Source organism: Choristoneura fumiferana, chromosome 13 (genome assembly GCF_025370935.1).
Source record: "Choristoneura fumiferana chromosome 13, NRCan_CFum_1, whole genome shotgun sequence".
Lineage (NCBI taxonomy): Eukaryota > Metazoa > Arthropoda > Insecta > Lepidoptera > Tortricidae > Choristoneura > Choristoneura fumiferana.
In genome coordinates this window covers 5,270,374-5,285,035 of record NC_133484.1, presented here as the reverse complement: position 1 = coordinate 5,285,035, position 14,662 = coordinate 5,270,374, and the positions used below count along the sequence as shown (strand labels likewise).

Genomic DNA, 14,662 nt, shown 5'->3' with positions numbered 1-14,662 from the left:
GGAGGACGTGTAGGATCGACCAATCATGTTAGTTGAAATCCACATCTCGGAGACGAGATGTAATATGATTGGTCGATCCTTACACGTCTCCTCTCCGCTCCGCTCGTCTCCGCCTCAGTGGAGCCGCGGCCTTAGTTTACCTAACTTACATCGACCAACTTCCTTTGAACCTTAAAATAATAATTATTTTTACAGGTAGGATTTACACTGCCCGCAGATCGTGGTCGGTCCTGCCGTTACGTGACAGACTTGGCGAAAGCTATAGCAGTTCCTGTAATACACGTCAACGGAGACCACCCAGAGGTAATCCTCATTCTAGCCATCCCACTGTTGGGCACAGACCAAGAATGAGAGGTTTCAGGCCACAGCTCCCACACGGACATGTGTGGGTTGGGAAACTCACATACATCATTGAATTATTTCCCGGGTTTGGTTTGCGCAGATTTCCTGACTGATTGTCATCGTAAAGTTAGTAGTAAATTTCGAATGTAATTTTGAACACCTAGGTATTGTTTCGAAGATCAAACTAATCAGTGTCGTAAACTGAGTCATAGTAGCCTAGTGCAGGGGGCGGCAACCTTTTGAGTCGGAAGAGTTAAAAATTACAATTTACATAATTTCAAAGTTTTTAAAGAGCCACAATTTTTTTTCTTGCCAACAATAAATAGTACCAACTTGCATAAATAAGTTTGAAACTAAAGAGCCGCAGCTTCACATCCAAAGTGCCGCAAGTGGCTCGCGAGCCGTAGGTTGCTGACCCCTGACCTAGTGGATTGACACCAAGCCTCTCTAGTAGAGGATTCGAGCCTGGACTCGCACCTCGTTATTTGGCGTAGTTATATTTGATATGTACCATGAACTTTTACGGTGAAGGATAATCGTGAGGATACCTGCACTCACCTATAAAGATACTTAACGGTGTTTATAGTTCCCAATCGGCACTGGGCCCGCGTGGGAGCTACAGCCCAAGTCATCTCATTCTAGGTCATGCACAGAAAACATGTACAGACCTGGGTGATACAAACTTATCCGTATTATTGTAGCTCGTCCAAAAAGCGACGGCCATAGCTTTCGAGTACCAGCGCCAGTTCCGCAAAGACGTGTTCATCGACTACAACTGCTTCCGTCGCTGGGGACACAACGAGCTCGACGACCCCACCTTTACCAACCCGCTGCTGTACAAGATTATACACAACAGGAAGTAAGAGCATCTATATCTATAAGTAGGGTTAGCATATTTAGGACCTGTTTCACCACTTGTTGACTATCTTTAATCGACGGATATCAGTGATGCCGTCTCTGTTTGTTTGTACGGGGGCACTTAAAGTTAGTCGACAGATGGTGAAACAGGCCCTTAGTAGCTCTGAAGCGATAAGGCCGTCTATCACTTGTAAAACTCCATTTACATTTTAGGGTTCCGTAATCCGACTGGGAACCCTTAAAGAGAGGCCCTGGGGACTGGTGCGTTGCGTTGCGTTGCGTCGCATTGCATGCTGTGGCTGTGGTGTTACGCGACAGCGCAGCGGCATCACTCTCCCCCCGCTTCTTCTCTTGTCCGTCGATCCGTTGAAACGTCGCGTACGACAACGCAAAACATCAATGTGGCATGTCATAAAAACCTTTAAACGATCAATTCTTCAATCAATCGATCAATTTTTTTTTTCTCGGAAACGGTTCCAACGATTTCGATGAAATTTGGTTATGTAAGGGTTTTCGGGGATGAAAAATCGATTTATGTAGCTTGGTCTTATCTCTGGGAATTTTAGCCCGAGCTAAGCTCGGTCGCCCAGGTGCTATGTATATAAAACGTCACAGCGACGCTTCGACGACGGAACGCACCACAGGCCTCTCTGTTATAGTTTTACCGTGTCCGTCCGTTGGGTCCGTACGTGGTTTAGCTTTGAGACTGCTGGAAAACTGTAATTTGACATGAGTCCACCGACAAAGTGGTAGAATAACATAATTAATAAATATTTTTAAGGTTACCTCCCCTACAAGCAGTGGGAATGTTTTTTTTCTCCTGTAAATCCATGGTATGGGGTACTGTTATTTATTTATTTTTTATTCGACTGGATGGCAAACGAGCAAGTGGGTCTCCTGATGGTATCAGATCACCACCGCCCATAAACATCTGCAACACCAGGGGTATTGCAGACGCGTTGCCAACCTAGAGGCCTAAGATGGGATACCTCACGTGCCAGTAATTTCACCGGCTGTCTTACTCTCCACGCCGAAACACAACAGTGCAAGCACTGCGCTGCTTCACGGCAGGATTAGCGAGCAAGATAGTGGTAGCAATCCGGGCGGACCTTGCATAAGGTCCTACCACCTGCACTAGATAGATAATTTTTGATTCGGGAACCTATTTGCAAAATATCAAGCTTTAATTGATTATATTTAAGAGAGTCAAGCGTACATACTCGTATTTCGGGGACGCTGACATCTTGTACGTTCAAGACTAAATTACATATAATAAAATGATTCTAAAGATATAAAGACTATGTATTAGGTAATAATTATTTAACAATCTTTTTTTTTTCTTTAGATCAATCCCTGATGTATATGCAGAGAAACTTGTATCAGAAGGAGTAATATCAGAAGAAGAAGTCAAAAACATATCCGAAGCATACACTCAACACTTGCAGGCGCAATACGCAGCTGTCAATTCTTATAAACCTGAAGTAAGTACCTTCAAAAGTACCTAAACGTTAATAACTGGCTATTTTGATGAATTAGTTGTACTTTCTCCGAACTCTGTCAATCCTATTACTTACATCCAACACGCCCCACACTCTTCCGATGTCGTCAGTCCATCTAATGGGAGGCCTGCTTCTTCTGCTACCTCTTCCGGTTTGTGGTCGCCACTCGAAGTCTTTTCTTCCCCAACGGTAATCTGTTCAATGACTTAAATTCTTCGACGAATTTCCCTATTCCGAATTCTATCACGCAAAGATACTCCGAGCATAGCTCTCTAAAAAGAACCTAGTAGTTAAGCCAAATTGAACTCCATATGTATTGTTCCCAGGCAGAATACTATCAGAAACAGTGGGCGCATATGGGAGGCGCGCCGCATGCAGTGGAAACATGGGATACTGGTGTTGACGCAGGCTTACTCAAGCTAGTAGGGAGAGCATCTGTCATCACACCGAGTGACTTTGTGAGTATTCCATGTTGGTCCTGATCCGGTGGTTATGTGGTTTGCTGACCCATGGGGATACGGGATCCAGTCCCATGAAGTTCGCAGGTTAAGTCAAAATTAAAAATCACTATTAATTAATTTTTGTCCACCTTTGAAAAAGCTTGAGACAAGGTTGAGGCCGCCCCAGGCATTTTGTCCTTTATTGAGCACCCAAATCAGTACAATGAGTTGACGTAGTTATAAGGACAACAAACGGTCATTCATTTCGCTTAAGGCACCAGGAGCGCTCGCTGAGCACTTTCTGGAAGCAAACTAGGCGTTTTGGAGACGTAGGTTTATAAGCTGTAGCCAACCAGTAGTATGTCAACTTGCACTTGCTTTCACTTGGTCCCATATTTATATGGTGGGTCAATGCTGTTTAGTTACATCTCTGACCTACCCTCAAGCCACCCAGGCAAAAAAAAGTTCAGGAATTTCTACGGCTGATAGTAATTACTTTCCAGTAAAATAGGAAGCGTAGGTAGGCACTTAAGAGATGCTTCGTCGACACAAATGTTAGTCTCAACAAATCAAAGATATGCGATAAGGCACGTAATCGATGAGAAAAGAATGAATTCGCTCGCTCAAGTACGAGACACGCTGAGCACATTTATAGACGAGAAAGAATTTATAACAAAAAATTGAACCGACTACAAAAAAACATGAAAATAATTTTTGTCATAAAAAAAAATTCTCACTTTTTTTAGTGTATATAATCTAAGATAGGTACAATACTTTCAATTGCTCGTCACCTTTTACGAAAAATTGCTTTTTCCGATGCAGAGACGTTCATTATTGAGGAGTCCTGGTGGTTCATCAGTCGCCACCCGTTCCATTTCACCATATGCATTACGATGAGCATAAATTGCTTAGCAACTGTCTTAAAGTAAATGAAATTAAACACGTGAAGTACTTGTTATTGAGTAGTAGCTCCGTTGGCCAAATGTAGTCTTCATCTTCAATTCCACTTCACCAAATGATGATTTTCAAGAGGAAATGCACGAGTACTACTAAATTTAGCTAAATTACCATAGGTGTTCCTACAATATTTGAAGAGTCCCCTTGATTTCCTTAGGATCCAACCATCAGATCCTGATTTGGTGCTTATGGGACCTAATTGAAGGCATTCCTAACCGGACGAAAAAATATATTTTTAAATCGGTTCAAACGTCATTGTTATTATTTTTTAAACTGATACAGAAAGACGCTACTGCGAGTTGACTAAAAAGGGGAAAACAAATACCACGTCTTAATTGTACGAGACCTCAATGAAACGTCAACATGTCCCTTGTTATTTTAGAACGTTCACCCGCACTTGGCAAAGACGCACGTGAAGAATCGTATAGCAAAGTTAACTGACGAGAAGGAATTAGATTGGGCCACTGCTGAAGCTTTAGCTTTTGGTGAGTACGTAAATATATTGTATTCCGATCTATTTATGAAAAGCGTAAATAAAGACGCCATTAACCCGACCATAGACATTTAGTGATGTGAAAACCTAGAACCTATTGCAACCTATTTACCATTCGTATTACATAGCCACGTTCTTTCATTTTCTAAATGTCTTCTAAATTTCCAAAAACTGAACCAACATAAAAAAACCATACATTTATCGAACCGGTTCACAAAATTACACTAGAATTGATTTGATAAATACTGGAAATAATATACAGACAGATATAAAATCATTTTTACCCAAATTTAAATTGAAGCACAACGCCCGCGCTTCGCTCTCGCTCGATCAATAAAGGTGTATCAAAATATTTAATAAAATAAACCTGGATAACTCGCTGCTGCTAAATTGCTGCAAAACGCGTACACTCACTCACTTGAGCGTGTCGCGTGCTCCCAGAGGAGGGGCTACGAATTAGCCCGAAACACGTAGAGTTAAACTCGATTTAAAACGTGAGTTATCCAGGTTTATTTCATTCAATATGAGTGAGTCTCACGGTAGTTTCATGTGTGTCGAAATATTCATTATTTTTGGACAGGTTCGCTACTAATGGAAGGACGCCACGTACGCCTTAGCGGCGAAGACGTGGGCCGTGGAACTTTCTCCCACCGCCACGCCATGCTGGTGGACCAGGAGACGGAAAACATCTACATACCACTCAACCACATCCATGACCAACAGAAGGGTTTTCTGGAGGTAATATTCCTGTATTTTTTTAATAACTTCCACCGTACGCTCTCTAGCACCAATAGCACGCAAAGATTTATCGCGGACTTATAGTATTCATCTTTTTGCTGCTGCGATAGATTGCTGCAAAACTAAGCGTCCTTTCACGGGTCTGAAAATATTAGACTAGAAACTACGAACACGTAACATTTTATACTGAGCCTCATAGATCTTCTGTAAATAATGGAATTAAAAATCATTGTGCCTTGAATCCAAGTCTAAAACATAAACTTCAACTGAATCTACCCAGAACACGTAAATTTTCTGCAAAATTAAACAGAAAATACAGACAAATTCTTCAAAGTCTTGTTACATGCTACAGAAATTGAGTTGCAAAATAATGGGAATGCTAAAAATTAAACCGATAAGTTATTTATAGCTTAGGCGAATGGCTATCTGCGACTTCATTTTACCGTTTTTTAAACAATTTATGAGAAATCAACTGGTATTATTGTCTAGAGTTCAATATCCTTGGAGCCAGATACTTATCATCTTTCGTCTGAAATAACTCACTGCAGTCACTCGAAAGTGGTTGTAAACCGCTCATATTTCTAGAGACGTCGTATACATAAGTATTTTTCCGTGAAAGCGACGGAGGATTATTGATGTCGCAAAGCATTTTACTCCGGAAATCTTTTTAACTCCCAACTCGAGAGGTTAAGTTATTAGATTGACGGCGTGTGCAGTTTTCCGGGAAAATACCGATTATATTGGATTTAGTACGGATCCGCTTTTAACCGGTTTGAGGTAATATTGGAATTAAATTTATTTGATCTTGATTTAAATATCTAGTGGGTATAAAGGGTGTGGCCCAGAACCGGGGATAATATCAAAACCATGAGCCTCTATAAACAGGTCGTTGTTTGCTCTGTTTAAACCGTAGAGCACAGAGTCAAACCAACAAAATATCACTTACTTTCGTTGACCCCATATCCCCATACCCATGGATCCCCATAATGATTTTCCAAGGTCTTTTCTACATTATTCAAACATTATTATATTTTGTATGCAAACTGGGCTCTCCCGCATTCCTCGTCATGTATTATACCATAGAAAAATATTTTTCTATACTTACTGGCACATTCTTCTCCAGGAATATGACTTACCTGATTTAGTTTTATTTTGGGGTTTTGTTTTGAAAAATTAATAAAATGGTGATAATTTGTCTGTAATCTATACACATATAATATACGCAAATGGATGCAATTTGACTAACAACCCCATGATAGGAATATTACTTCTGCCTTGTACAGTTTCCTTTTTATAAAGTAACAACATTGTGAACATAGGTAGCGAACTCGATCCTGTCCGAGGAAGCAGTGCTGGCTTTCGAGTACGGCATGGCCTACGACTCGCCCGACAACCTCTGTGTCTGGGAGGCGCAGTTCGGGGACTTCTACAACGGCGCGCAGATCATCGTTGACGCTTTTATCGCCTCTGGGGAATGTGAGTTGTTGAATGAATGTGGTATTGGCATTCCAGATACTTCTAGGTTAAACATATAAGAACAACCTAACCAACTTAGAAAATTTGAAAGCTCAATGTCGCAAAACGGCTAAACCGATATTACTTACTGAAACATACCTAAAAATCACCGCAAGGAAACATGCTTTCACGTTTAAAAACCGCATTGAAATCAGTCCATCCGTTTGATAACTATGATGTCGAACTTATAACACTCCTCCTTTTGCATCGGGGGTTAAAAATAGTCCGTATAAAAAAAAAATATATTATTAAATATAAATATTATTTCTATTTATTTCTTTCTATTTTCGAAAAATAACAAGACTATGTAATTGTCATCAGTTTTACGTTTACGACCCTTTTTGTCGTTTCTTTAAAAACTGAACAGTCAACTACAAAAAGATCGTTACGGCCAAACTTGCAAAAATATGTATACGCGACTTTATTGACTTAAAAATAAGGTCGTTCAGACTTAATTTTGTAACATTTGCCGTATCGACTTTGTAGTTTACTGTATTTGACTTTATCGAAGCAGCCCAATTAGTTAAACGTCTCCACATTAATAGCACACAAGACCTTGATTTACCATTAACTTATTTCAATACCAATTCCCTCAGCTAAATGGATGAAAAGCAACGGCCTCGTAATGCTGCTCCCGCACGGTTACGATGGCGCAGCGTCAGAGCACTCTTCATGCAGGATGGAACGATTCCTGCAGCTCACTGACAGCAAGGAATCAGCGCCAGACTCTGAGGCTGTTTGCCTGCACGTAGCCAACCCGACCACACCAGCGCAGTACTTCCATCTTCTGCGTAGACAGGTACGCTTCCTGCAGGATTGAGTGTTTTGGAGGTCACTGAGAGCAAGAAGTTTTTAGCGTCAGATTCTGAGGCGGTTTGCCTGCATGTAGCCAACCCGACCACACAAGCACAATACTTCCATCTTCTGCGTAGACAGGTACGCTTCCTACAGGATTGAGCGGCTACTGTACCTGGCAAACAGTAGGGAGTCAGCAATCCCAATTCTAAAGGAGTCCCAATTCGCACGGGACCCGCACAGAAACAATGGCACAACTCTCATTCTGAGACGAGGCATATGCCCAGCAGTAGGCATATAGGCTACCATGATGATGATGCTCCATCGTCATCATCATCAGCCTACAGCAGTCCACTGCTGGACATAGGCCTCTTCCATGACGTGCCACAACACTCTGTCTTCAGCCCCTCGCATCCTTCCGCCGCCAGCAACCCTCTTAAGATCGTCCGTCCACCGTGCCTCAGGTGATGATGATGATAATGGCAGAATCATCAATAGAATACGAGGCATATGCCCAGCAGTAGGCGTATATAGGCTGCCATAATGTTGATGATTATGACAAAATCAGCAATTGACGGTATCTGTTCATTTCGCAAGTAACGTTTGGAAACCTGATTAATTTCGCAACTTTTCATTTCGCAAACTCTTAAATTGTTAATATTTCAGGATTTATTTCAGGATCATCGTATAGAATCGCGTCTAAAGTTAGGTTAGGTTACTTTTATAAAAATCCTGAAATATTGTAAGTTACACAAATATTAAACAGTTGCGAAATTAATCAGGTTGCCTCACGTTAGTTGCGAAACATTAGTGAACCGCAATAGACACTGAGGCAGTTTGTCTGTACGTCGCTAACCCGACCACATCAGCGCAGTGTTTCCATTAGCTCAGGAAACGGCAAAAACATCCCATTGCTAAGCAACTATAGCAAGAAAATAAACTAAACCCTACAAGGCAAACACGTCGTCGAGAGACGTAGGCATCGACTCCAAAATGCAGGACACATTACCCCTTTGTACCGTTATCCCGAGCCTTTGAACGAGATAAGTGCCAGCTTTAGGGTTCCCCGAGGCCAAAACTAACTTCTTGGACAAATCTTCCACCACCCTCTTTGTGTTCGTTGACCACAAGTTGACCACGACCCCATTGTTTCAAAAGCGACCGCCGTAAAGTCAAGAAACGGCTATAATTTCTACACTGTACAATGCTTTATTGTAGTGGAAGTTTGAAGGAATAAACAGACGATTCAAGATACGATCTAATTTTTTTTAATATAACAAACGTGTGCAAATCTTCGAAGTGATAAGGGTACCTACTTGTATTTTCTTACAAATCTATGTTGACGACTTGGTTCATCAAATTATACTTTGCCTTTAAGTTTTTAATAAAATAAATATTTCCATTCTAGATGGTTCGTAACTACAGGAAGCCTCTTGTAGTAGTGGCACCAAAGCTGCTGCTACGTTTAGCTGATGCTGTATCACCGATGTCAGATTTTGCGCCTGGGACACACTTTAAACCTGTTATTGGTAAATAAATAGGCTAGATTCCTTAAAAAACTATAATTAATCCGTTAGTTGCAATAAATAAATACTAAAAGTACTACTAAAATATCAAAAAAATTCGACACGATTTTTTTCTTTTATTAAACTATTCTTTAACAATCTAACTGATTAACTCATTATATATTTTTATAGCATGAACCGTCACGTCCAGTCAAGTTTCAGTAGCATTGTTAAAACTAGAGGTCGCATAGTCAAACACACAAGCGCTCGCAATCGCGTTAACAATCTCTTTGTATCTGAGGACAGTAAGATTAGATAAACCCAATCCCGTGTGACAGAAAGAAATGGTGAATGCGATTGTGGTACCGAATGTATTAGACCTCTGATTAACTCCTCTTGAGTCCTGACTTTTTTTAACAGATGTAGTTACTTAAGACCTAGACTTCACTCATCAGCTTGGTTATTTTAGATGTTATATTTCAAAATTCTTTATTCAATGAACACTCGGCCGTTATTCTTAGTGTTAATTTGTTCTTTATAAAGTAAACAAGGACTCGTCAGAATATTAAGGCTGGCATTTCCACCAGAGATGTTCAAGGATGTGTTAGGAATGTGTTTTTCAGGAACCAATAGGAACGCTTCATTTATCTCGCCTCGCTCCGCTCGGCTGTTACCACCAGAACGGTGCTGTGCGAGGATAGGTTAATGAACCGTTTCTATTGGTTAATGTATAGTACATTGTGTCTTAAGGGCGGTAAATAAGGAATTACGAACGAGAGTCTATTAGAAACCCGAAGGCAAAGACTGAGGGCTTTAATGAGTCGATGTGCATAATTCTAGTACCGATCGTGCGACATACAATGTTTTTCATCACATTTGCGAGTAAAATTGTATATTTGTAAAAGAAAAACTAATATTTTTTTAAAAATTGCCGATACCGCTGATTGCGCTTTTGGCAGCGCCAGCTCCCCGCCGCCCCCCTCCTCCGCAGCATGTGCATGGCGTGCGTGTGCAGCGCGCGCTCGGAGCAGCAGCACGCCATGCAGTAACAAACTCATTTAACGACCTTGGGCTTCATGGCATGAAAATTAGTACTGGCACATTAAGGTCGAGGGTTTTATTTGGGGGGGTTGCAACCAAGGTAGCCTGCATGTTACGACACTGTTTACGAGAAAGTGTGATGAAAAAACACATTCCTCGCAACACATCCTCGCACATCTCTGGTTAAAACGGAGCCTAAAGCTCGAAACACTAGACCGCTAAGCTAGAAAACTAACTTCAACAAGCATCATTATTTTTACAGGTGACCCATTAGCGGACCCCTTGAAGGTGAAGCGTGTTATCCTAGTCAGTGGCAAGCATTACTACGAATTGCACAAAGAGAGGGTTAAAGCTAAGATCGACGACGTTGCCATTGTACGGCTGGAAGCACTAAGCCCGTTCCCGCTTCAGGCATTGCAGAAGGAGTTGGACAGATTTGGAAATGCTCGAAGTAAGTTATGTGCGACAGAATGAACTAGACAAACGTTTTTAAATTAGTAATGAAATTAGTTTTAAGTGACTTAAGCAACAACAAGCAAGCAGTAAGAGAAAAACATATTAAATGACGATGATTTGACGACCGGATAGCCCAGGGCTTAGAGAACCTGACTACGAAGCTTGAGGTCCCGGGTTCGAACCCCGGTCGGAGCAGATATTTGTATGAAAAATACGAATGTTTGCTCTCGTGTCTTGGGTGTTTATTATGTGCTGCTCCGTTGCCTAGAGTACCTATAACACAAGCCATGCTTACTTTGGGATAAGGTCAATTGGTATCACGTATCCCGTTATATCTGTTATATATCTAAAACAAAATATCTCCAATACTGATAGTTATAAATACGCCCGTTATTAGCTTATTATTATTATTTTCACATAATGCCTACAAGTCCGGCTCGCTCCTAGCTAGTTTTTTGGTCAGAGCACTAAATGAGTATATTTGCTTGCCTATTACTTTCAGAATTCATTTGGAGCCAGGAGGAACACAGGAATATGGGGGCGTGGACGTTCGTGAAGCCACGTTTTGAAAATTTATTAGGAAGAAAGGTATGAAATATCTTCAAATTACGCTCGTTGAGCTCAAGTTAACATTCCCTTGTGCCTCTCTATTACTTTCACGTTTGCCTTTGCCAGACTCGGACAAAACACACATCGTACTTAGTAAACAGATGTAGTTTCCCATCGCATTTTCTCGGAAACTTTCGTATTTTTCATGCTGCATCAGTCAGCCTCAATACCCATCAAGATCGCTTGGAGGAAGGTTGTATCCAGAAATTAATAATCAATGTAGAGTGGTTAACACCTAAGTTAAGATTATTTTTCGATTTTTGTTTGAACTACGTTTCTCTATATAATTTGAACGTGGGGGCTGTAACATCTCACTGTGATATATACTTCAAACTCGTGGTTTGACATTTATCACTAAAGCCGGCCACACACGCTAGGTTATAACCGATGGTTATGCATGCACAGTTTATTTGTGCAGGCATAACTGAACGTGTGTATTACATGACTCCTTGCCGGCGCAAGCAAAATTTGAAATATGCAAATTGGTTACGCCTGCACAAATGAACTGTGCAGGCGTAACCAGATTTTATAATCTAGGGTGTGTGGCCGGCTTAATAAATAATGTATCTTATTTATTTAACACAAACTCGTCACTTATTATTATTTTTGCTGTATTCTGGCAAATAAATAAATGAATATTGTAAAAATAGAAATTGAAATTGTTTATAAAAAAATATTTGTTTAGGTAGGTTACACATTTATAAAGAAGTTACTGAAATTACGTCTAGGTTTTAGTAAACAATAAACCGATATACTACACTATTGACTCGATATAATACAAATGTGTAGCTCTAACTAGAACAATATCACCCCCTTTGCTAATCATAAATAATTTAAATGCCTAGCTTGGATACTAATGTAGCTTTATACAATACTTTTATTCTAATATTTACTGGCAGATTCGTATAATAACATGGTAAGTCGTCATACTAAGTTTTTACGTTCTTCTTGATTGATTTAAGTAATAAATATGGATAAAATACATAACTTTTGATTTACTTTGTTGCACTGTACAATTTCATCAGGACTCTTTTGCGTAAATTGTAAGTAAGGTTGTTATAGTTGTATTAAACGAAATAAGACAAATGGCAAGAAAACAGTACTTACCATTTAAATCACACTGTCATTTTATTAATTTTTCAGATATTTATAAATTGATTAGACACATATTAGACCTTTTTAAATGTATTCTCATGCTCAAAGTCATGAAAAAAATGGTAGAAAGACCTTACAACTTTACTATCAGTGGTCGAACTGTTTGGTGGGAAAGAAGAACGGTCGGAAAGTTGACACCTTTAGAATAGCTCTTTGAGCTCGTTCGAGAACTACAAGCGAATATGAATATATGAATACAATAATTATCCAGAGACATGTCAGCATTCGAAATTAGTTATGTGAACCGAATTTTCATGATAGGAACGATAGTCACTACACTAAGTACATCTGTATTTTTTGGGATAAAGCTGTAATTTTATTTCTCTGTCAATTCTACGCTTCTATCAAGTCAGCGCCGATATCTAAATAATTTATTGAATCAGGCAATACGTCGTGGACGTCCATAACAATGAACTAAAAACAAATACTTTGCTCACCCGCGACCTTATGATAGCTACGTCTATGCAACAAATGTGTGTTCATGCGGCTCCTCCTCCGACACGCTTTAAGAACACACACAAACAGCACAAACCCAACTACCACACCACTACTTACACTACACTACTGATGAGTCTCGAACTCAGCCAGAGCTCATCCTCAGAGCAACACAAACGTTCACCATTCTAGATATTAGTCTTCCATATACGTAGCTATCATAAAGTTTGTTTAGTGAGCAAAGTAACTGTTTTTAGTTCGCTGATATCTAAGTTCAAAATGAATTTTCCCGGCTCATTGGTCCGACGCTCGCTTTACTAGCTCGGTCACGGACGTTCCGATCCCGAGTGTAGAAAACTTTGCTCTATCTACCATTTTTAAATTACGTTATAAACTAAGCTTTGACATATAATATTATAGACTTCACCCTTGATTTCGCACTCGTAAACTATTTGATCTGGCTGTTGAATGAAAATTCTGCATTTTATGAAATTCCAATCGGCTTTTCCAAAAATTGCTTCGTAGATTTCATTAACGTTTGCATTATACTCTTAAGACATCTGAAGTAAATTTAATGTCTCTAATCCTTGCGGTGGAGATTTCGACATTTTATCCCGATCCCATGGGAATATAAAAGTAGTCTGTGTTATTCCAGACGTCCAGCTATCTACATACCAAATTTCATCTAAATCCGTCCAGCCACTTAAGCGTAAAGGAGTAACAAACATACGAACCTAAAACGGTTCCTCTACTACAAGCGTGGTTTGCAGAGATTCCACACATACTCGCAAAATTTCGCACTTGTTTATAACATTTGTAGGTAAAGTAGAATTTTCGTTTTCTCTAAAAAAATGCTATGATTTCTTTCTAACCCACATAAGGAAAGATGCAGGCATTTGTGTATGTATGTTGAACACTCAAAAGTACCTTCTTCCTTCCAGCTGATATACTCAGGGCGCGCCGAGGCGCCTACACCAGCCGTCGGCGCTTCCGTGCTGCACCGGAAAGAAGTCGAGCACATCCTGAGGGAGCCCCTTTATGACCTCAAGTGATCGAAGTATGACTTGCCTACATTATAATCTAATTTCAGGAGTTCTCAAACTGTCATTTTAAGGTCGAAACGTAGTAAGATGTTACAATTTTATTAGTCCTTAAGACATATTACAAAATTGGTGCCATATTTGCTTGGGGTCAAAATATCGTGATAAAAATCTGTTCATATTATGTGTATCAAAATTAGATATTAGCGTTTAATCACTATACTTTGACCCTTTAACTTGTAGGAATTATGCGGCGTCAGGTGTCGCGACATTATTTGTCGAATGTTGGTGTTGATTTGACCAACATTTGCTAAGAGAATAAAATCCCACTCCGTGGTGCTATGGCGCAAAGACTGGGAACTTCTGGACTAATTAATTAGTGAATATTATGTTGTTATGATAAAGTTGCATTTATGATATTATTATTTGTAATTATGACTGGAAAATTGTATTACAATTTGAAGAAAATCATTAAAATTAAATGATTACTGTTATAATGTGGGTTTTTAATCAGGCACCCCGACTACGCAAACCTCGCACAACCCGCTCTATGCTAGCCAGTTTTCTCTTTTCACTGATCTCTCTCGCTCGCTCGCCACATATGGTCACTCATCATCATCATCATATCAGGCGCAGGACGTCTACTATTCATAGGCCTCCCCCATAAACCTCCAGTCGCTTCGGTTGGCAGCGGCTTGCATCCACAGTGAACCCGCGGCTTTGGCCAGGTCATCCATCCATCTCGTTAGTGGACGTCCGCCGCTGCGCTTGCCGATCCGCGATA

At 40.2% G+C, this 14,662-nt stretch overlaps 1 protein-coding gene across 1 annotated transcript in view; it reads left to right on the top strand.

The window, feature by feature from the left end:
- Positions 1-14,375, top strand: part of LOC141433947 (probable 2-oxoadipate dehydrogenase complex component E1 homolog) — a 35,196-nt gene extending 20,821 nt beyond the window's left edge. The window contains exons 9-20 of the mRNA XM_074096099.1: positions 196-303; positions 1,044-1,201; positions 2,546-2,681; positions 3,026-3,157; positions 4,479-4,581; positions 5,170-5,327; positions 6,647-6,803; positions 7,439-7,641; positions 9,046-9,166; positions 10,446-10,634; positions 11,142-11,227; positions 13,780-14,375. Of these exons, the coding sequence (XP_073952200.1) occupies positions 196-303; positions 1,044-1,201; positions 2,546-2,681; positions 3,026-3,157; positions 4,479-4,581; positions 5,170-5,327; positions 6,647-6,803; positions 7,439-7,641; positions 9,046-9,166; positions 10,446-10,634; positions 11,142-11,227; positions 13,780-13,890 (1,662 nt within the window). The 3' untranslated portion in view covers positions 13,891-14,375. The remainder of the gene's footprint in view (positions 1-195; positions 304-1,043; positions 1,202-2,545; positions 2,682-3,025; positions 3,158-4,478; positions 4,582-5,169; positions 5,328-6,646; positions 6,804-7,438; positions 7,642-9,045; positions 9,167-10,445; positions 10,635-11,141; positions 11,228-13,779) is intronic.
- The last annotated feature ends 287 nt before the right edge of the window (positions 14,376-14,662 follow it).